Source organism: Chrysochloris asiatica, unplaced genomic scaffold (assembly GCF_000296735.1).
Source record: "Chrysochloris asiatica unplaced genomic scaffold, ChrAsi1.0 scaffold00081, whole genome shotgun sequence".
NCBI lineage: Eukaryota > Metazoa > Chordata > Mammalia > Afrosoricida > Chrysochloridae > Chrysochloris > Chrysochloris asiatica.
This window is the reverse complement of record NW_006408599.1, coordinates 13267381-13290473: the sequence shown is the minus strand read 5'-3', so window position 1 is coordinate 13290473 and position 23093 is coordinate 13267381. Positions and strand designations below refer to the sequence as shown.

The 23093-nt window shown below is 40.1% G+C and overlaps 1 protein-coding gene across 2 annotated transcripts; it reads left to right on the top strand.

Moving 5' to 3' along the window:
* Nucleotides 1–643: 643 nt before the first annotated feature.
* PRPF4 (pre-mRNA processing factor 4) lies at nt 644–22725 on the top strand. Of its 2 annotated transcripts, none has more exons than XM_006865704.1 (14): nt 644–692; nt 1437–1617; nt 3275–3461; nt 5999–6086; nt 6457–6536; nt 6696–6789; nt 8069–8163; nt 9257–9315; nt 14597–14720; nt 16210–16299; nt 20787–20909; nt 21024–21131; nt 21226–21344; nt 22282–22725. In XM_006865704.1, the coding sequence occupies exons 1-14, from the start codon at nt 666–668 to the stop codon at nt 22473–22475; spliced, it is 1569 nt and encodes a 522-aa protein (XP_006865766.1). In that variant the 5' UTR covers nt 644–665; the 3' UTR covers nt 22476–22725. The 2 variants fall into 2 exon arrangements, with proteins under 2 accessions (XP_006865766.1, XP_006865765.1); XM_006865703.1 differs by having other exon boundaries at nt 1434–1617.
* The last annotated feature ends 368 nt before the right edge of the window (nt 22726–23093 follow it).

Below are 23093 nucleotides of genomic sequence, written 5' to 3'. Positions count from 1 at the left end.
GTACAGTTTACCTGAAGCCTTCATATCCATCAACTAATTCACTCTGAATCTGACAGAAATTCCCGGTTGAGGACTAGCAACCAAATCAAGCCACGGCTACTCGGCCATGTCTTTATTTTACTTTGGCGCTAGAGGGCTCCTCGAGCTTAATCTCTCCCCGCTGCCCAAATCCGTCCAAAAGTTACCAACGCAGACAGCAGAAAACCCTTCTCCAGAGCCAGGGATCCAAGGCGAGATTTCAAGACGACGTAAAGCCTCCCGTAGGCCCAGGATGGCGTGCAGGCTCCGGAAACCCTCAAGTAGTTCTAAGACTCAGCCCCCAGCCACGCCACTCGATATACCTACCTTCTTTTTCCAAGCCTGTTCAGCTCAGCCCCTTCCCGGAACCTTGGCGTCCATCACCAATCTACATAGTGGACTACATTTCCCAGACTACTCTGAGATTCTTTGTAGATTCTAGTCTTCCGCGTGCTTTACTCAAAGGCTGCCGGTTCATGCTTCCCAACGTGACCAGACTCCTTCCTACTACAATTCCCACCATCTTCCGCGCCACTCAGATGCTGCCGGTGTAAGTCCTGTTCCGGTCGGTGACGCAGTTCCGTTTTTCTGGCCGCGCGGTGGACGGTGTGAACGAAGAGCTTGGATTTCGCGGCTCTAGAGCCAGTATGGCCTCCTCACGACCCTCCTCCACGGTACGGGGCTCGGAATCTCTGCTCACGCTGGCTGGGAGCACGGAGTGGATGGGGCCTTTAGGAAATGGGCTAACGTGGTAGAAGGTTGCTGAGGGAGGCTGGTTCCTAAGCGCTTTCAGATGCTTTCGTTTATTTGCACCTCTGTCACTACAATCCTGAACGGTATACACTTCCTCTGACTGGTCCAAAACAGAATTGAAAGAAGGAAATGTCTTGGTCAAGATTCATGTGTATGTCAGACCTGAGATTTATAATGAGGTCTCAAAACTCCGTGTCTCCTATCTCACATCTGAAAATAGTTGAAATGTATGGACCAAAACCTTAACTTTGCTCCCGGTAGCACGGGGTTGGCTATTTCATTCAAACAATCAACCTTTCATTCAAAAGATTTCAACCCAATCCTTGGTGTTTGCCCCATGGTGTGCAATAATCATAGGTTTATAAAACCCAACGAGAGTGTGCACTTCCAACCTAAATGAAGTAAACGGGGACCAAAATAAAGTGTTAATAGAAGAAGAGAAATTTCACTAGTTTTACCAACTCCAACTTATTGTTTGCAAAATGTAAGGGATTGAGGGCCTAAACATCCTTCAAATCTGGGGGAGTATTTTTAATGATGCCCAACTTCTCCTTTTATTTAGGGAAGAAGTATGATGTAGACTAAGGATGAGCTTCATCCTTTAGTGGAGCCCATTAAATTACTAAAATTAAACCTGAAGTTAATCCAGTGATTTAATTTAGCAGGCAACCAAAATCTCTAAGGCACCTGATGACTTAGTTGCTCCTCTTGTGAAGAAACCCCACATCTACTATGGAAGTTTGGAAGAGAAGGAGAGGGAACGTCTGGCCAAAGGAGAGTCTGGAATTTTGGGGAAAGAAGGACTTAAAGCAGGAATTGAAGCAGGAAATATTAACATAACCTCTGGTAAGATGCAATTTTAGTCTGTCTTTACCTTTGTTGCTCAACTTTTCTGTAGTGAATACCTTCTTAAAGTTAGTTATCTCCATGAATTATAGGAATTTTACCAGGACTTCACTTAATTGAATATGTATTGGGGCCCATATTCTGATTGTCTTCTGGAGAAGCAGCATAGTTGTAGCATTGGTTTGTAGCTACTGTGATTGATAATATAATGTTTTCCTTTTTTTAAGTTTTCCAGTCATTTTTTTACCCAAAATGAAATCTGTATTTTTTAAGTATGAAAATATAAACCAAAAGAAACCACTGCCATTGTGTCAATTCTGAGGGCTTCTGAGACTGTAAATTCTGTGGGAGCAGAAAGCTTTATCTTTCACATGAAAGTAATAGCCATTTTTATTTTTTAAATAATGTATATGTGAAATAGAAAATTCCTATAATCCTTATTGTTGTTGTTGTTGTTAAGCACCGGCAAGTCAATTCTGACCCATAGCAATCCTGACATTACAGTCCAGCACATTAACCCACAGCACCACACTGAGTGTATTATTTACCCAGTGGCTCCTCAGAACAAAGTCCTGGCAATGTACTTCTTGAAACTGAGCTGTTGAAAACCCCATGGAATGTAGTTCTAGGTTGACACATAAGAGGTCACCATGATTCTGTATCAACTACAGCAACTAGGTATCTTTCTAAGAAGTTTAGTACATCTATAAAAACATATACTTTTTTTCCACATATATGAAACAACAATATACAAATTGTCTTTTAGCTTGCATTTTCCGTTCTACATACTTTTGTAGAAATCTTTCTTTGTCAGTAACTTGTTAAATGCCCCTAAGTTGGTTCAGACTCATAACAACCCTATAAAGAGTTTCCCAGGATCAGCTGATAGAATTGAATTGCCAACCTCATTGCTCGCAGTCTGGTACTTATCCTAAAGCACCACACCAGAAAGTCAATAACAAGGAGTTTCTATATTTTTTAAAAGAAAAGCACCGTATTTTTACAACAAATAATGCATTCATTATATAGGGGTTTTTGCAAACCATGCAACAATTCACGTTACTTTCCTATGTGCGTTAAATGTGGGTGCACGTTATTTGTGGAAAATGCAGTATACGTAATTCAGATGGTACAAAAGGATATAAAATGAAGACTCCTGCTTAAAGTTTCTTGTTGACCCTCTTGGTAACCTTTTTTGCTATTTTTTTTAACATAATTGAATCACCACTAATCTCTTTTTTTTTTTCATCCAAATGCTCATTTGATGTATGTTTTAAACTAGTCATTAGGTGATTTAAAAAAAAAAAAAACACCTGTTGTCATGGAAATCTCATCTTTGTGGTAATTAGTTCCAGTTTCCTAGTTACATTTGTAAGTATCCTTATACTGTGACTATTTTAGAGAGTTTTGACAATTATTAAAAGAACACTGTTGTTTTATCTTCTGGATAGAAGACCTGGTTATAAGGTTGTGTCATTTAATTTTGTATATTTAACATAATTTAGTAACCCGAAAAGCGGTACATTATTTCTATATAATACAAAATAGACTAGGCAGTTGCCATTCCCTACGGTCTTACAGAAACTTTAGTTGCTTGAGATTATTACTTGCTGTTTGACAATCTGATGACTATACCAATGTTGCCTTTTTTTTATAGGAGAAGTGTTTGAAATTGAAGAGCACATCAGTGAGCGACAGGCAGAAGTATTGGCTGAGTTCGAGAGAAGGAAGCGAGCTCGGCAGATCAATGTTTCCACAGATGACTCTGAGGTCAAGGCATGCCTTAGAGCCTTGGGGGAGCCCATCACACTTTTCGGAGAGGGCCCTGCTGAAAGAAGAGAACGGTACCTTTCCTAAACAGCTACTTTAAAAAAAAAACAACTCACAAGGTCTAGTGATTTGTAGCTGAATCTTTAATAGAATGTCACAGATGGTATTGAATGTTAAGTTGTGTTTATATAGTTTAGGACATAATCTGAGTCCTAGGCCAAGTAATTTTTCTTTATAAACTGTGAAGAAGGTACAAACATGCTTCCTTCCATCCCCAACCTCCAGCTCCCTACACACACACACACACACACACACAGGTTCAAGTTGGGTAAACATTTTTTAATGAACTTTGAAAATTTAGACATCAAATGTATTTCTTGTCAAATGCTTAAAGTGAAATGAAAAATTGTTTTTTATACTGTTCAGAGACACTCTCCTAAGATAAGGTTCCTCTTGTAATTTAAGGTTGGGAAGTCTTACTGATAGAGTAGATCATACGCAATTACGAGAACCCTCTCTTGACTCCATATCCATTGCTACCCACTATCCTATTTCTCCTCTTCATCTTTTTCAAAGAGTTGCTTACATTTACTCTCTTCCTTTCCAACTCCTCATTTACTCTCCAACCCACTGCAAACTGATTGAGCCCTGTTGGTGTTAACTGTTATTGACTCACCAGACCACACTGAAATTGCTCTTTATCAAGCTTACCAACCCATCTTTTCTAGATGTAGCTCTAGTACAATTCAGGCACTCTCTTCTTAAAACACTTTTTCCTTGACTGTCTTAGACCACTTCTTCCCGATTTTCCTTTAGTCTCGGACTAATTCTTCTTACCTGCCTTCTAGCCTTGCTTCTGTGCTGTGGTTCTTTGTCTCATCCTGGGTAATCAGATATACTCCTGTGGTTCCATTTACTGTGTATCTTTTGATGACTTTCAAATTTCTGTTTGTAAGCCTTGGTACCCCAGAGGTACTTCAAACTTGACATGTCTAAATTGAACTTATGTTTTCCACCCCCACCCTTCTTCTCCCCAAATGACTCTGCCATTCACACAGTTCTCAGCTGAAAATGTGCCTCACCTTCATTATGATCCAGCGGGGAAATTTATTCTTTTTTACTTAAATGTATCTCTAATCTGTCATTGTTTTCTGCCGGTACTACGTATACATCTAAACTGTTGTAATACCTCAAATTTGTGTTACTCACTTGCTTGAAATCCTTCAGTGTTTTCTCATTGTTTTTGGATAGGAAAACGCATAATGGTGTACAAGTTCTCCAGCTTTACCCATGTGCCACTCTTCCTCAATTCCCCAGGTTCTAGCCAGTAGTCTGCCTGAATGCTCAGGCTCTTTTCTGTCTTCTCTTTCAGTTCTTTCTCATTCTAATTGAGCACTCTGTAGATAATACCATTTCTATAAAGCCTTCCCAAATCCCCCAAACCTAAGTTAGGTTCTCTTTCTGTATTTCCTCTTGGCTTCTTGTGTTTACCTCCATTATAAAACTTAATGTATTACACACACTCCTCACTAAGTGACATGGTTGGGTTCCAAAGGCTAGGTGATTATACGACATTCAACTTTATACAAAAATGGAGGATGACAGCATCAGATCATAAATAGGAGAATGACTACACCATTATGAAACTGATAGATCCCATCATTACTTAACTCAAACCACAGAAAAGTATGCCCCCGCCAAGTTGACATGTAACCTTAGCTATCCCAGACAGTGCTACTCTTGCCTTAAATCACAGCATTCATCGTCAGTGCACAAAATTGTCCAGATGGTAGATTTTTTTACTGTTGTTGTAGGTGTAGTTTCTTGTTAACGTTCTCTTTTGCTTTAGTAATATTTTGTGTGTTTTTGGTGAAAGTTCACCCAGTCAATAGTCTGTGTTAGAAAATGTCTGTATGTTGGCTGCATTTTTCAGCATTCTTGTTACATCTGTTCTGATTGTTCCATTTCTAGTCGTCTGGTTTCCCTGCCCTATTTCTTTTTCATCATTGCTTTAGAGTAACTGTTAACTGTTTGGTCTCATCATTTTTAAAGGAACACAGTGTTCAGAAGTGATATCTTTATTTTATAAACCCTTCTGTTATTTAGCTAAAAGGTGACTTTGGAATAGTTTCAGTTCAAGGTTTAAAGGGTGTTTCAGGGAGTCCTCTTAAGTTTTAACTGGTCCAGTAAATAGGAACTTTTTGAAGAATTTGAGCTCTGTTCCACACCTGTTAACTTTTGTTTTCCCCCATCGACCGTAAAATCAAGGACTTTTTTTTTTTTTTTTTTTGCTGTTGTATGCTTAGTGCCTGCATAAGTGTGAGCATGTCGTGGTATTGGATGAAGTCAGCTGTCTTACAGACCAGGTGGTATCAGTGTGGAGACTAGTTGGATTCAGATTGAAGGGGGAGAATTGCTTATCTTTTTATCTGAAGAATCTTCAAATACGAAAGAAGACTGTGTGGAAGAAACTACACAAGGCATTTGGGCATGACAGCTTAACTCTTAAGATGCTAGGAATGGTGAAAGAATAGGGCAGCTTGCTCCTTTCTTAGATATACTTTTTCATAATCTTATTCTGCTCTTTAAATTCTGATCTGTTTTGTTACAGATTAAGAAATATCCTTTCAGTGGTTGGAACTGATGCCTTAAAAAAGACCAAGAAAGATGATGAAAAATCTAAGAAGTCCAAAGAGGAGGTAAAAATATGCCTTTGATTTCATAGCATTAGCCTGAAGGAAATGAGAAAATAGTTCTCTCTTTTCCTGTTTTCAATGGTTTGCTTTGTTAGAATGAGGAGGAAAATGCCTTTGAAGACTCTGTCACTCAGGAATAGTGGTTTTTGTCTAAGTATGAAGGTGAGTTTTCTGCTAAGGAAAGAACCTTAGCATTCATGGTGTGACTTTTAACAAGGAACCAGAAACTGTCCAATAAGATTATAGAAAATATATCTGCCTATCTTCATCCTATCTATTGCTGAATTAATTCACCTTCTTTCTCTAAGCAGATGCAAGTGGGAGGGACAGGAGTATTTCAGTTTTAAATTTCTGTTCTCAATTTGTTTTTCAGTATCAACAAACCTGGTACCATGAAGGACCAAACAGCCTAAAGGTTGCTAGACTATGGATTGCTAATTACTCACTACCCAGGTAAGAAGAGCCTCTAGTAGAAGGAATGAAGTTTATTTTTTTCTTGTGTTCTCTCAGAGACTGAGAGCATCTATTTCGTAATAAACTGAATGGTAGAAATAGACATGTGGTCACTTGTTTACACCATTTGCTCATGATAAGGTTGTTCCTGTGTCACAGGGCAATGAAACGCTTGGAAGAGGCTCGTCTCCATAAAGAGATACCCGAGACAACTAGGACATCTCAGATGCAAGAACTGCACAAATCCCTCCGGGTAAGATATTTTTGGCAATTAGCCAATATCTCAAAGATTCTTAATATTTATTCGATTTTCTGCTTTGGCCCACCACTAGGAAGGTGACCACAGGAACAAAAAAGCAGAATCAAGTCCATGGCCTACGAGTTGATTCCTACTCACAGTGACTTCATGTGTTAGCAGAGTGGTGGTGGTGGTGTGCCACCGAGTCAGTTCCCACTCATAGCAACACTGCGTAGGGTTTCTGAGGTGGCAGATCTTTATGGGAGCAGAAAGCCTCATTTTTCTCCCATGGAGCGGCTGGTAGATTCAAACTGCTGACCTTGCGGTTCGCAGCCCAGCTCGTAGTCCACTTCGCTACCAGGACTCCCTGTGTTAGCAGAGTAGAACTGTTAAAGGTACTGTCTTTCCCCCTTACTGGAGCAGCTGCTGTGAGAGAGGAGCCATCAGTTAAAGGGACAGGAACTTACTTTTCTACTCATCAGAAGCCTATGGTTCTCTTTTATTTTCCTTCTTATTATCTCAGACTTGGACTTTAGTTCTCACCTTGGTTTTCCTTTTGCTATTTAGCTGACAAAGATGTGAAGCTAGGATACTAAGAAACAGCATTATGAGTTTCAGATGGACCTTGACTCGACTCTTGTCAGAGCATCAATATAAGTGACAACTAACAAAAGTATGAAGTCCTAGTGTGGCGCTGTGGGTTAATGTGCTGGACTACAAGGTCAGCAGCTAAAGTTCACCAGCCGCTCCTCAGAAACCCTGTACAGGGTCTCTGGGTAAGTAAACGACTCGACGGCACTCAACAACAGCAATATAAGTACAGAATCTCGGGGTAGATAAAAACTGAACGGTTTTCATGGTTGTTGTTAAGTGCCATCGAGTCGGTTCTGACCCGTAGAGACCCTGCATAGGGTTTCCGAGGAGCTGCTGGTAAGCTTGAACCGCCAACCTTGCAGTTCAAACGGCTTTGCAGTATGGCACATTAACCCACAATGCCATACCAGGACTCCTTTCATGGTTGTTGTTGTTGTTGTTGTTGTTGTTAAGTGCTGTCGAGTCGATTCCGACCCATAGCGACCCTGTACAGGGTTTCCCAGGGTGTAAATTTTTACGGAAGTGGAAAGCCTCATCTTTCTCCCGCGGAGTGGCTGGTAGTTTCGAACTGCTGGCCTTAAGGTTCGCAGCCCGATTCGTAACCACTACGCTACCAGAGCGCCTCCTTTCATGGTAGGAAGGCCAAAAAAACTCATGTTCTCCTATTAATGATCACTATTTCTTTGTGGTTTTTTTTCAGTCTTTGAATAATTTTTGCAGTCAGATTGGGGATGACCGGCCTATCTCCTATTGTCACTTTAGTCCCAATTCTAAAATGCTGGCCACTGCTTGTTGGTAAGTTCCATTTTACAGTGATATTTTTGTGTTTGTTGGGGAAAAGTTTTATTTTTTATTTTTATTTTACTTTAAAGTAGTCTCATGTCTTTTTCTACTTCCTCTTCCTCTGCTTCTTAGGGTTGCGCTTGATTGAAAAGAGAAGTTAGTACTCACTGTGCTGATAGCCTTTGTCTAGCCCTTCTTACTCTTCACCAGGGGCCCCAAAGAGCCACAGCTGGTTGGCACAAGCATTTTGGAGCAAGCAATACAGTGAGCTTATAGACCAGCTAACATCCACACCTCAGCACAGCTTTCCTTATTTAGTTATGTTACCTAGGCAAGATACTTCTGTAACCGTAGGTTACCTCATCTATGAATTACAATGAGATAAATTGAAGCATTCTGCCTTGATAGTGTCTGGTATATAGTACTGAGTCATTATTGTTTTTAATCTTTATTTTGTTTTCTGTTTATCACTCCATATAAAACTCCGTATTAAAACTCTTAAATGTGCTAATTTTGTTATTTTGTTTTGCTCTTATTGTGTTTGTTGGAGTGGCCATATAGTGAACGAGGGAACTTAACATTTTGGTTAGGCAGATGTTGAGATTGTTTCAGGAAAATGACAAGAAAGTATACTGTAGTTTTCCAAGCTTCGGTTACCTTAACTTTAAAAAGTAAATGATTATTCCGCTCAGGTCTGTTATAAAGATCATTTCAGATAATAGACACAAAAAAACTTGTTGGAAATTTTCCAAAATAAAGTAAGTACTTTGGAAGCAACAAAATTGTTTTCATATTTAAGGTGATATTTCCATTATTACTAATTTGTTTCCACCTTCCCTCACAAATTGATCCAAAACTAAGGGAAGTAGCATCATGTACTACATTAATTGTACCTTATGAGCAAAGCCTCTGATTACATGAAACCTGGCTATATCACTCTTTCTTCTGCAATCCTTCAAATGAGAGGCCTTTTATTTTTATTTTTCTATATGCCACTGTAAAGTTTATTGGGGGTGACAAGAGATTGTCCTTTAGTAATATTACCAAGTTACCTTTTCCTTCCCAGACCAACCCTGGCTGAGATGCTTTCCTTTGTATTTGATAGGAGTGGGCTTTGCAAGCTCTGGTCTGTTCCTGATTGCAACCTCCTTCACACTCTTCGAGGTAAGTTAGGGTCTTGTTTAACTCTCCTCCTCCTTCCCAGTGTGAATTCTTCTATGCAATAAAACTCTGCCTGACACTCTGCCCAAAACAAAACCATCATTTTCCAGGTGCTCTTTCCCGACACATGGTCCCAGCACACACAAGATTAGTTCTTGGTTTGATTTTTTTTTTTTTTTTTTACCACAAACCTGGAGTATAATGTTCTCATACATGTAGTGCTCTTCTCATGCCCAACAAAGCTCCAAAACAGACACAAAATTTTTTGGTTTATGCTTTTCTTTTTTATTTTTGTGAAAGTTAATGAGCAAATTGATTTTCCATTCAACAATTCATTTGTATCTTGTTTTGTGACATTGGGTGCAGTTCCCATAATGTGTCAGCACTCTTCCTACTTTCTCCTTGTGTTTACCATTTCCCTTTGTCCTTTTTTTCCTATCTTTGTCTTCTGAGCTTGATCTGTGGGCAGATACTGTTGTTTGATTTCATATGGTTGATTCAACTTAACCCTCACCAAAATTCCAGCAGGCCTCTTTGCAGAAATACAAAAGCAAGTGTTCAAATTCATATGGACCTGCAAGAATCCATCAATCCTAGAGAAGGTAATAATAAAAAAGAATAAAGTTGGAGGAGTCACACTTTCCAGTCTCAAAACTGATGCAGCATTGAAGGCACTCACTAATGAATAGAAATTTGGAAGACAGCTACTTAGCCACCTAATTGGAAGGGGTCCATATTTGTGCCCATTCCAAGGAGAGGTGACACAACAGAGCAGAAATTGTCGGACGATATTATTAGTATTACATGCAAATAAAATTTTTCTAAAGAGAATTCAAAAACAGCTACACCAGTACATTGAAAGATAACTGCCAAAGGCTCAAGCTAGAATCAGATGAGGATGTGGAACTAAGGATATCACTGCTGATGTCAGGTGGATCGTGGCTAAAAGCAGAGAATACCAGAAAGATATTTACCTGTGCTTTATCGACTATACAGATGCCTTCAACTGTGTGAATCATGGTAGCCTGTGGACAACATTGCAGAGAATGAGCATTCCAGAACACTTCATTGTGCTCGTGAGGAAACTGTACATAGACCAACAGGCAGTCATTCTAACAGAACAAGGGGACACTGAATGGTTTAAAATTAGGAAAGGTGTGTGCCAAGGTTGTATTCTTTCACCATCTGTACGTTCAATAATCTGAAAAGCTGGATTATAAAAAGAAAAACAAGGTATCAGGATTGGAGGAAGACTTATTAACAACCTGTAATATGCAGATGACAAAACCTTGCTTGCTGAAAGTGAAGAGGACTTCTAAGAATACTTATTGATATAGATCAAAGACCACAGCCTTTAGGATGGGATGCATCTCAATGTAAAGAAAACAAAATCCTCACCGTTGGAACAATAAATATCATCATGATAAATGAAGAAAGGGTTGAAGTTGTCAAAGATTTAATTTTACTCTGATTTACTGTCAACACTCTTGGAAGTAGCAGTTAAGAAATCAGACGACATAATTGCATTAGGCACGTCTACTGTTATAAGACCTCTTTAAAGTGTTAAAGAACAAAAGGTGTCGGTTTGAGGACTAAGGTATGGCGGACCCAAGCCATGGTATTTTCAATACCCTCATATGCATATGAAAGTTAGACAATGAATAAGACCATAGAAGAATTGATGCATTTGAGTTATGGTGTTGGAGAATATTATAAGTACCATGGACTGCCAAAAGAACAAACAAATTATGTGTTGGAAGAAGTATAACCAGAATACTCCTTAGAAGCCATGATGGCAATAATTCGTCTCTAATACTTCAGACATACAGAAGGAGGGACCAGTCTTCTGGGGAGGACATCATGTTAGGTAAAGTGGAAAGTCAGTGAAAAAGAAGAAGCTTCCCAGCAAGATGGACTGGCACAGTGGCAGCAGCAGTGGGCTTAGATGTAGCAATGATTGTCAGGTGCTGTGCATAGGGTCGCTATGAGTTGAAATTGACTTGACAGTACCTAGTAACAAGAAGTCTCAAAACATATATACATGTGGAACAACAACAGTTTCTTACTGGTCAGAAACTGGAGGAACCTGAGACTGTGACCTTCTGTCACCCTTCAGGTCTGGAACTGAACTCAACTTCATGATTGCATATCCAGCTTAGCAGTAGATAGGTATATGGGGGGAGCAGCAACACTTGTGAGGTATGTGTATGTATACCATGGAATGGTCAGCCTTTCCAAATTAAAAGAACAGCATTTACCTAAAGAAAAGATTCAGAAGGATTAGGGAAGAAGGTGGAATGGAAACAAGAATCACAGGAAAGAAGATAACCAATGTTATATTGAGGAGATTATAACCATTGAAATGAAACGAAGGATATAATTTGTTGAATGTAAAACTGATGATCTACTCTGCTTTGTATACATTCACACTCAGTTCACAAAAGTTTATATGATGAAGAAAATATCTAATTATAGCAATTAAGTGGTCTAGTGCTAGTATAATGACAGACATGTACATAAGTGGACTAGAACTGAGTCCAGAAATAAACCTATACATCGATAGTTGGTTTTTGACAGGGGTGCTAAATCCACCCTGTGTCGGAAAAGTAATTTAATTAGCAGAGGCAGCTATATTTTTACAAGCAAAAGAATGAATCTGAACCCATCCTTCACACCATATATAAAAATTAACTCAAATTGGATCAAGGCCCTGAATATAAGAACTAAAACCATCAAACTCTTAGAAGAAAAACAATAGGGATAATGCTTCAGGACCTGGTTTTCAACAATGGGATCTGAAGTATTGCACTGAGGGCATGAGCTATCAGTGTAAATAGCAAATGACATAATGGCTTCATCAAATTCAAAACTTTCGTTCATCAAAGGATTTGTCAACAAATTGAAGAGAATATTTTGGGAAACCATTATATCTGATGAGAGTTTAATATCTAGAACATATGAAGAGCTCCGGCTGTGACACTGTAGGTTCAGCACTGGACTTCAAACTATAAGGTCGATAGTTCAAACCCACAAGCTACTCTTTGGAAACCATATACAGGGTTGCTGTGAGTCTGAACAGATTCAACAACATTTAACAACAAGAACAAAAAGACAATAAAAAAATGGGCAAAGAACTTAAATAACAATTTTGTATCAAAAAGATATACAAATGACCAACAATCATATGGAAAGATACTTAACATCATTTAGTGAAATGCAAACCAATAACACAATGAGGTATCAACTCACACCTACTAGAATGGTTGCTACTTGTTGATTGTGTTCCCGAAACATATGTGCTGGAGTCCCAACCTTTATACTTACAGGCATAATCCTGTTTGGAGATATGATTTTATTGTTATATTATGAGGTCATATCAGTACAGAATGTGCCCCAAACCTAATCACTTCTGAGTTACAAGAAACAGCATAAACATGAGACAAGAAATACAAAAGGGGGAAATAGATACCATGTGAACACTAAGAAACCAAAGAATGCTGGAGCTATAGAAACTGAGACAAGGATAGTCCCTCAGAACTAGCAGGTAACTTGTCTTATAACCTGTGCACTGAATTTATACTACTAGCCTCCTAAAAGACAAAATAAAGGTATGTTTTTTTAGGTGAGAAAATAACATTGCTGTTCTTTAAATCTGTGATAGTTCAATTACAGCAGTAGTAAGAAGCTAAGACAATGTTTATCATTTAAAAACAAAACAAGTGTTGGCAAAGTTGTGGAGAAAGTGGAGCCCTCATCCATCACTAGTGAAATTGTAAAATGGTACAGCTACTATGGAAACGAGTTTGACAAATTCAGCATATGGGGAAAAGTCAGAATCATAATGACCAGGATAAACTGTTCAGACAGAGACTAGTAAAACCCTCACAACTGTGGCACTTAGTTACCCCGGCAGGTCTGGAAAAGAACTCACTGCATGGCTCAACTTTCAGCCAAGCAATAGACAAATCTCTAAGGGGAACAATAACATTAGTGAGGTATATCTTAGAATAATCAACCATTTGAAATTCAAAGAGCAACTGTTACCCAAGGACAAAGTGCAGAAGGGTTAGGAAAGGAATAGAAACAGGGAAGAATGGATAACTAAGTGATGCTATATTGTAGGATTTGCAATCAGTGGGATGAAACAAATTATATACAGATTGTTAAATGGAAAACTAATCTGCTCTGTAAACCTTCACCCAATTCACAATTAAAAGTGTAAAAAGAAAAGCAAAAGTTCAGTATAGAATTATAATCCAGCAATTTTGCCCCTAGGTATATACTCAAAAGAATTGAAAGCAGACCTCAAACAGATACTTGCACACCAATGTCTATTGTAGCACTGTTCACTATGAGCCAAAAAGTTGCCAAACGGTGGAAGCACCCTAAATGTCCATAACCAGATGAATAGATAAAAAGAAAATGTGTTGCATCCTTACATGGACTATTAGGCCATAAAGAGAGATCAAGTCCTAATGCCTGCTACATATGGACGAATCTTGAAAACTTCATACTGAGTGAAATAATCACAAAAGAAGACATATTGTATGACCCCACTTAAATATCTAGAATAGGCAAGTGTATAGATACCAGTGTTTATTAGTGATTACCAAGAGCAGGTCAAAGGAAGGAGAAAAGGTAGAATGGTGTGGCACTGTGGGTTAATGTGCCAGACTGCAAAGCTGTTTGTACTGCAAGGTCGGTGGCTCAAGCTCACCAATTGCTCTTCAGAAATCCTATACAGGGTCGCTGTGGGTCGGAACCAATTCGACGGCACTTAACAACAACAACAACGTTTAGGGAACAAATCTGGAAATTGTGGTAATGTTTGAACAGCACAATGAATAGAATGTCATTGAATTATACGTGTAAAAAATGTTGAAATGCACGTATTTTATTCCATGTATGTTTACAAGAGGAGTAATTTAAATAATTCACTTTTTTTTTTTAAATGTCACTTTAACACCATATGTCCTCATATGCCCTAATACATACTTGCCTGTATCATTCAACATATTCTGTTTTTGTACACAGGTTATAAGGGGATGGTGGAGGGGGGTGCAGTGGTCAAGCGCTCAGTAACTGAAAAGTTGGCTGTTCACACAGACCCAGCAGCTCCACAAGGAAAAGACCTGGCAATCTGTGTCCATAAGGATTACAGCCTGAAAAACCCAGTGGGGCAGTCCACTGTCACATGGGGTCACTATGAGCCAAAAATACCAGACAGCACTAACAGCATAAGGAAGCAGAAACCCTGTAACTTTCATCTCTTAATCTCTTGTAGGCCATAACACAAATGTAGGAGCAATAGTATTCCATCCCAAATCCACAGTGTCCTTGGATCAAAAAGATGTCAACCTGGCCTCTTGTGCTGCTGATGGTTCTGTGAAGCTTTGGAGCCTTGACAGGTACTTAACTACTCTTCAGCCCTGGTTTGGCTCTGCAGGATAATCACTAAACTGGTAACTGAAAGGTCTGCGGTTCAGACTCACCAGCCCCTCTTGGAAACCCTACAGGACCACTATGAGTCGGAACTAACTGGACGACACACAACAGCAACAACTATTTGTATTCTAATCACTAAAGTAAATCGATGTGTTCATTGATCCTCAGGAAATGAAAATCTGGTATTAGTTTAAGAACTGCTGTAAGTGTCAAGGTAATAGTATGAAGGTAGAATGGAAAATTTCTTCCTTAAACCTTTTCTTACCAGAGAAATTTTGCCAGATTTTTCTTACTTATTAAATTCAGACCTTGACATTTGCCTTCAATATAGTGGCCCTGTGTCCAGCTCATTATTCTGAGAAAATCTATCTTACCTGACATTGAAGAAATGCACCATTTGGAAGATTGACTAAAGATAATAACTCTTGGTAGCATGTTGATTCTTACCAGACTGCCACAGGGAAGAGGAAAGTGAGGTTCTGTCTGGCAGTATTGCCAAGGAAGTCATGTCTCCTTCCATTCCTCCCTAGTAGTGTCATCCTTTACCTGGAATATCTTTTCCAGCTATAACCAGCAGAATTTTTTATGATTAATGTTACTTCCCCAAAATCTTAGAAGTTCTTAGTTATATAAGAACATTAAATTTTAAACAAAAAACATTCAATTGCTTAATTGTCTTTCTTTGAGAAAGCAATGAAGACTTTTATTACAGGATTTGTTAAAAGAGTTAATTAGTCTCTCTACTCTCTGCCAGACAGGAACCTACCTATGAGTACTGCAAGTTTTAATTGGCTTTGGTAATACTTAGCAATATTTATTCCCCTAGGGCTTTGATTAGTTCTGTGTAAGCACATTGACAAAGTTCCCTTTTTAATTGCCCTCTTTAGGGTTCTTGTTTATTTCCTTTCACTGATGTCACCAATCTTTTCTGTGGTTGCTGGGTAGCAGATTTAATGGCCACTGAAAAAAGACTAAGCCTCTTTATAGGAGTTTCTTTTTCCTCTTTAGATCCTTGAACGGGCTAAAGTTTGAGAAAGAGTTATCTGTAATATACTTGCATCAAAACTGTTTGGTTCCTATATCCCCACATCTCTGCCAGAGTGTTTTCTTTCTAGAATCCAAGTACTGCTTTAGTACAGAGTGACTATTTTGCATATCATATTAAAATATCTTTTATTCTCCTCAAATTCTAAATGGCATTGTATTAAGTGTTTATTAAGACAGTGAATTGAGGTAGAGAGATGGTGGTTATCAAAGTGCTATGGGCAGCTTTGCCCTTTGTATACGTGCAGTATTCCTAATTTTTTTTAAAAACCATGGGAAGTGCTAGCTAGTCCTATTTTTAGCAAACTGCAAGTTCAGTTACAACTTACTTTTTCAAATTGTACAGAAATTCAGTGACTATTGGCCTGACTGTAAAATAGTGTACTGCATGTGTTTGTTCCTTTTCAGTGATGAACCTGTGGCAGATATCGAAGGCCATACAGTGCGTGTGGCCCGAGTAATGTGGCATCCCTCAGGACGCTTCCTGGGTACTACCTGGTAAGCCATATTGTTGCTATTCTATTCAATCGGCCTGTGGCATTTTGTTAACTCATTATAGCTATGTGTAAGGTTTATTTTTAGAGCATAGTTTGTCAAATAGGATTTTCTTGGACTACATTAGATTAGACTCAAACAAGAATGTACAGTACTTTTTTAAAGTTATTTACTTTCAAATTGCAGTCACTAATTGCCTGAAAACTAGTATTTTCTATCTTGTCTTTCTTGACCAGCACTAGAAGTGTGCACTTTGTTGGTTTTTGTTGTATTTCTCTGCCTACAAACCAGTCTCCCTTTGTAGTTCTGTAAGTTCAGTGAAACTAGAATCTGTTAAAGAACTTTCTAATTGAGGTATAGTTACATACTATGGACTAGATATATCTTAAGACTACAATTTGATTTGTCTTGACAAATATACTTGTGTGACCCACACCCTTGTCAGTACAGAGAACATTTCAATCACCCTAGACAGTTTCCTCATGCCTCATCCAAATGTAACCACTGATCTGATTTCTATCATCAAAAATTAACTTTAAAATGGTTTAATCACTGTGGGAAACAGTATGGCACTTCCTCAGAAAGTTGGAAGTAGAAATACCATGTGACTTGGTAGTCCCTCTACTTGATATAAATAGCCACAAGAAATACGAGTTCAGGGTATGAGGAGATAAATGCATACTGATGTTTTTTTGCAGCACTTTTCACAGCAAAAAGATGAGAATGCCCATCAGTGGAAGAATAGGTAAACAAACTTTGATACATACACACAATGGAATACTGTGCAAAGTTGAAGAATAGCGATGTATCTGTGAAACACCTCAAATCATGAATGAACCTGGAGAACATTATGTGAAATGAAATTAGTTAATTACAAAAGGACAAACATTGTATGAGACCACTATTCTAAGAATTCAAGAAAAAGCTTTCATACTAAAAGAAATATTTTTTGATGGTTACCAGGGGTGGAAGGGGAGAGTAATTCACTGGCTAGAGCATAGACGTGTTAACTCATCTTGATGGGGAGAGCAATATACAAGTAGAGGGAGGTTGGTGGAAGAATGAAGAGGACATATGAAGACACATGAAGGTATGCAAGGGCTAGAAAGGATAGAGATAAATAGTGACACAACCTTGGAACAACTGTGTTCTGTGGGTAGATACATGGACAGAGACACAGGCTGAACGGATTTGGGAGGAAGGAATACGTAAGATTTGAAAGAGGATGTTTTACATGGGTATTTATAGGTATTTACCTTTCCTGCAAACACACCTTTGAATGTGGTGGAGCATGATGTTGTTAGTGCCATCAAGTCAGTTCTGACTCATAGCGACCCTGTGTAGGGTTTCCAAGGAGCAGCTGCTGACTTTGTGGCTCACATCCATTACTGGTCCTACAGCCACACCAGAAGTGCATGGTGTAGCATCCACGGGCAAAATGATGAAAACTTCTTAGATCCTGTCAAACATCTGTAAGGGAGTGAGCTGCTGGGCCTGGGGACTCAGGACCATAGTTTCATGGACACCATGGCCAATTGGCATAACATAGTTCACAAAGACAATGCATCTTGGGTGAGTAGCATCTGGGATCTTAAAAACTCATGAGTGGCCATCTAAGGTGCAGCTGTTGGTCTCTCCATGTGCAGAAGAAAGAAAGGAGATGTTTAAAATTAATTAGTCCAGTGGACTAATGGAACATGTGAACTTAGTCACCACTACTGAGACCTGAAGAACTAGATAGTGCTGGCTACCACTACCAATGGAGTCCTGGTGTGGCGCTGTGTGTTAATGTGCTGGACTGCAAAGGCAGTTTGAACTGCAAGATTGGCAGTTCAAGCTCACTAGCTCCTCCTCGGAAACCCTCTACAGGGTCGCTATGAGTCGGAATCGACTCGATGGCACCTAATAACAACAAAACTAGCCAGAAAATGGCCGGAGGAACCTGAGACGATGACTGTTGGCCACCCCTCAGGTCTGGAAAGGAACTCACTCTCATGACACAATTTTCAGCCAAGGAGTAGATAGGTCTGTAGGGGAGACAGCAACACTAGTAAGATATTCTCACCTTCATTCAATGGTCAGTCATTCAAAATCAAAAGAGCAACATTTCCCTAAGAACAGAGTTGAGAAGGAATGGGAAGATGGATGGATGGAAATGCAAACCACAGGGAGGAAGTAGGATAACTGTTGTTGCCAGGAGGGGATTGCAATCACTGATATTAAACAAAGTGTATGATTAGTCGGTTTCTTGAAAAAAAAATTCAGTTGTACCTATGTATGCATTCATTTGTTTATGGCTTCTTACATTTAGTGTAGTGCGGTTTTGAAAATTCATTCATGTTTTAGCATGCATCAGTTATTAAGTAGTATTCCCTTGTATGACTTAGACAGAGCCTGCTTCCAGTTTTCACTAGTAGGAGTAAAGCTTATATAAGGCTTTTGTCTGTGTGTTTATACAGTGTTGTTGATGTTGTCCTTATGTGCCGTGGAGTTGGTTCGACTCATAGCGATCCTGTACAGGGTTTCCGAGGCTGTAAATCTTTATGGGAGCAGAAAGCCTCATCTTTATTCCTCAGAACAGCTGACCTTGCTGTTTCAAACTGCTGAGCTTGCAGTTCACAGTCCAATTCGTAACCACTGCGCTACCATAGCTCCTAGATATGTTTAAATTTTTTAAATATCCTAATGATTTTCTAAAGTGGTTGTACCATTTTTCTCTACCAGAGTTTTGGTTGCTCCATATCCCTGCCAAAATTGGGTATTATCAGTTTTCATCACTTTGGCTGTTGTGGTGAGTGTGTAGTAATAGCTCAAGGTTTTAAATTTTGTTATCCTAGTGCCTAAAAAGTTTGAGTCTACCTAGAGGTGGCTTGGAAGGAGCTCTGGTAATATAGTGGTTACAAGTAGGGCTGTTAACCTTATGGTCAGCAGTTCAAAACTGCCAGCGGTTTGGCGGGAGAAAGATGAAGCTTTCTGCTCCTTTAAAGATTTACAGCCTCGGAAACCCTATGCAGGGTCACTATGAGTTGGAATCGACTCCACAGCACACCCACCACCACAACCAGGGGTGGCTTGGAAGGAAAGCCCAGCGGTCTACTTCCAGAAAATCAGCCATTGAAAACCTACGGAGTATAGTTCATACGGTTCTCCAACATGCATGGGAGGTCACCATGACTTAGAGTCAAATGTGGGAATAATGAATGATGCTGAGTAAATTATTATATTCTTATTGACTATCTGTGTAGATTTTGTGCAGTATACAGGTGCTTTGTCTCTTTTTTCTTTTTGGTATTTTTTCCATCTAGATAGCCAGTTTTATCACTGTTTATTAAAAAAAAAATTTATACATTCATTGGAATTACTTTGACTTCTTCACTGAAAATCATTAACCTACATACTTGAAGGCTGGTTTTGTACTTTTATTCTATTCCATAGATGTGTTTGTCTGACTGCTCTTTGTATATACAACATCCAATTTAAGACCTGACGTCCTGGTGTGGCACTGTAAGATAACCACTGGATTGCTAACCACAAGGTCGGCGGTTCAAACCCACCAGCCGCTCCTCAGAAACTGTCTGCTGGGTCGCTGTGAGTCAGAACCGATGTGCCGGCATTTACCAATAACAAAATGTATACATGAGACCTGGTGGCACAGTGCTTAAATTGCCCTGTTACTAACTGAAAAGTCAGTTGTTTGAAGCCACTAGCTTCTCTACTGAAGAAAGATGAGTTAGTCTGTGTCCATAAAGGTGGCAGCCTTGGAAATATTAGAACAGCTCTGCCCTGCCCTACTGTGTTCGGAGTCAACATTCAGCTCTATGGCAAGGGGGCTTTGTTTTGTAATCTATAAATGCATAGTGAATGAAGGGACATAGCTTGGATTGAAGGAAGGTAACAATCTTTGCTGGACCAGTATTGACAAATTCTTAAAATAGCCACTGGAGTAGGCTTCTGGGGGAAGTCCATGGTTCCCTGGCTATATAAGATCCGCTTGTTGTTGGGGGACAAGGAATTTCTTGTCCACATGGTTGTATGAATAGTTGGAGAGACTAACTTATGCTACAACTATTTGTAGATATTTGTGCATTGTAGAAAGTTAGGTGGTGGTGGTGTACTGTGGAGTTGGTTCTAACTCATGGCCACCCTGCTTAGGGTTTCCAAGGAATGGCTGGGGTGTTTGACCCGCTCACTGGTCTTGCTGTTAGCAGTCTAGTGTTTATCCTACAGAACCACATCAGGACTCCTGAATTGTATGGTGGCAGCGGTGGTGTGCCGTAGAGTCAGTTCTGACACATTGCAACCCCGTGTAGGGTTTCTGAGGCTGTAAATATTTACCGGAGCAGAAAGCCTCATCTTTCTCCCACAAAACTGCTGGTAGTTTCGAACTGTTGACCTTGAGGTTAGTAGCCTGACTCATAACCAATACGCTACCATAGTTCCTTAGGAAGTTAGGTATCTGCTAATGAATAATGGTTCATTTGGTTTTTTAGCTATGACCGTTCATGGCGCCTGTGGGATTTGGAGGCTCAAGAGGAGATCCTGCATCAGGAGGGCCACAGCATGGGTGTGTATGATATCGCCTTCCATCAAGACGGCTCTCTGGCTGGCACTGGGTAAGGCCTCTTCCACAGAGCAAGGGGCAGACAGTAGTCCCACCTCTCATGTATGCCTGTCCCCCACCCCAGAGGACTGGATTCAGAATGTTGGTTTATCACTTCTCTTATCAGAGGACTGGATGCATTTGGTCGAGTTTGGGACCTGCGCACTGGGCGCTGTATCATGTTCCTAGAAGGCCACCTGAAGGAAATCTATGGAATACACTTCTCCCCCAACGGGTAAAATAAGCTCACTGGATGAGGGGTGGGTGCAGAGGGCTCCTGCTCAAAAGTAGTCTGTCCATCTAACTCTGTTACTGCATCTGACCCACAGCTACCACATTGCCACTGGCAGTGGTGACAACACCTGCAAAGTGTGGGACCTTCGACAACGGCGCTGCGTCTACACCATCCCTGCCCATCAGAACTTAGTGACCGGCGTCAAGTTTGAGCGTGAGCTGTCCTCCTGTTTCTAGGCCTAATCACAAGACAGATGAATAGAAAGAGACTGAGCATGCCTTCTGGAGAATTTAGATCCAGCTTTAGCTTAATTTGCATAGGGCACAGAAGAGAATTTGGACTCTATTTAAGCAGCAGATTATTACTTCTCTCGGCCATGTCTTTAGACAGACATATGGCACAAGATGGAGTTCTAGTGCAGTGCTATAGGATAAAACCCTGGACCGGACAGTAGGGTTGGTTTGAACCACAAGGTCATTGGTTCAAACTCACCAGCCATTTCTTGGAAAACCTGTACAGGGTCGCTATGAGTGGGAACCGACTCAATGGCATTTAACAACAACAACATGGCACAAGATGCTTCTCATTGCTAGAAAGTAAAGAAAGCTTTTGTGAGTGCATTGCATTATTGTTTTTCCCCATGGAAGTTGTAAACACTGAATCTAATATTATTCTGAACAGATTGTCAGGGGAAGAGCCAAAAGACTTTAATGTAATTTCTTCCCCTATGTCTGCCTTGTGGTTGTCCCCTTTGTTTGGAGGCCTGGCAGGACTGTAGAATCCCAGTTGGATTTTTCTGAATGTGAAAAATCCTCACTTTATGACTGTGCCATGTGCCAACATTGTGCATTTATGACAGTAGTACCTGGCAGTAAGGAATTCGAGGTGCTAGACAGAAGTGACGCTGGGCATGAGGTGTGTCCACTTCACTGGGCTCTGAGTGGTTTGACAGTTGTGTATGCATGTAATCATCCTTAATTTTTACATAACAACCAGTTATTTTTTTGCACAACAGCCTTGTCTTTGGAACTTAACCTTGTTGATAGTGAGAGGGTCTGGTATGTTCTAGCAGATTTTTGTACTTTTATTCTCTCATTTTATTTTGAATACTTGAGTTCTGTAAAGCAACTCCCCTGCTTTTCTCTTATAGCTATTCATGGGAACTTCTTGCTCACTGGAGCCTATGATAACACAGCCAAGATTTGGACCCACCCAGGCTGGTCCCCCCTGAAGACTCTGGCTGGACACGAAGGCAAAGTGATGGGCCTTGATATTTCTTCTGATGGGCAGCTCATAGCCACTTGCTCATATGACAGGACCTTCAAGCTTTGGATGGCTGAATAAGCAGAGCCATGGACAAAGGATTCTACCCTCAAGCTTTCCCTTCAGAGCCATTGTCTTCAAAAGAACGGGATTGATGTGTTTTGTTCTATCATGGTTTTTGTTTTGACCTCTTACCCTCAATAGAATTGGATTTCCATGTCAACCCCAACTCCAGGCAGGCAGCCCAGCAATGTGGGTGGTTGAAATTTTTATTTCATTTTCAGGCCTTGCCATAAATTGTGTAGACATTATTTTTATAATCTTTGGTTTGAGTGCCCTGTTAGCCCCTCACAGCATTCAGGATTGTGACCGACTCCCTCCATTTTCATTTGTTGGAATTTGGCCTTCCGTCTCATGGTACATGCTTCAGGACTGCGTGTCACCCAGATAGCGAGGTGGCTTGCCTACATTCTGGAAGCTCAAGTTAACGCACATCTCCCCCACGCACTTGTGAAACAATGGCTGGACAGAGCTGAGAGCCTCTCCTCTCCCTGGGGATGGGAGGTGATGCGGCGGCAGGCCACACGCTGATGGTGCTGCAGAAAGAAGCTATTCCCTCTTCTGGTTCACATGGGATGCTAACTGCATCTGGAAGCTCAGAACTGAACATTTGCCTTGTCAGGAAATGTCTTCCGTTTT

Coding starts and splice junctions, on each gene's coding strand:
- PRPF4 (XM_006865703.1), top strand. CDS start 666: ATGGCCTCCTCACGACCCTCCTCCACG. Junction 6,537..6,695: donor GCTAATTACTCACTACCCAG/GTAAGAAGAGCC, acceptor CCTGTGTCACAG/GGCAATGAAACGCTTGGAAG. Junction 6,790..8,068: donor AACTGCACAAATCCCTCCGG/GTAAGATATTTT, acceptor GTTTTTTTTCAG/TCTTTGAATAATTTTTGCAG.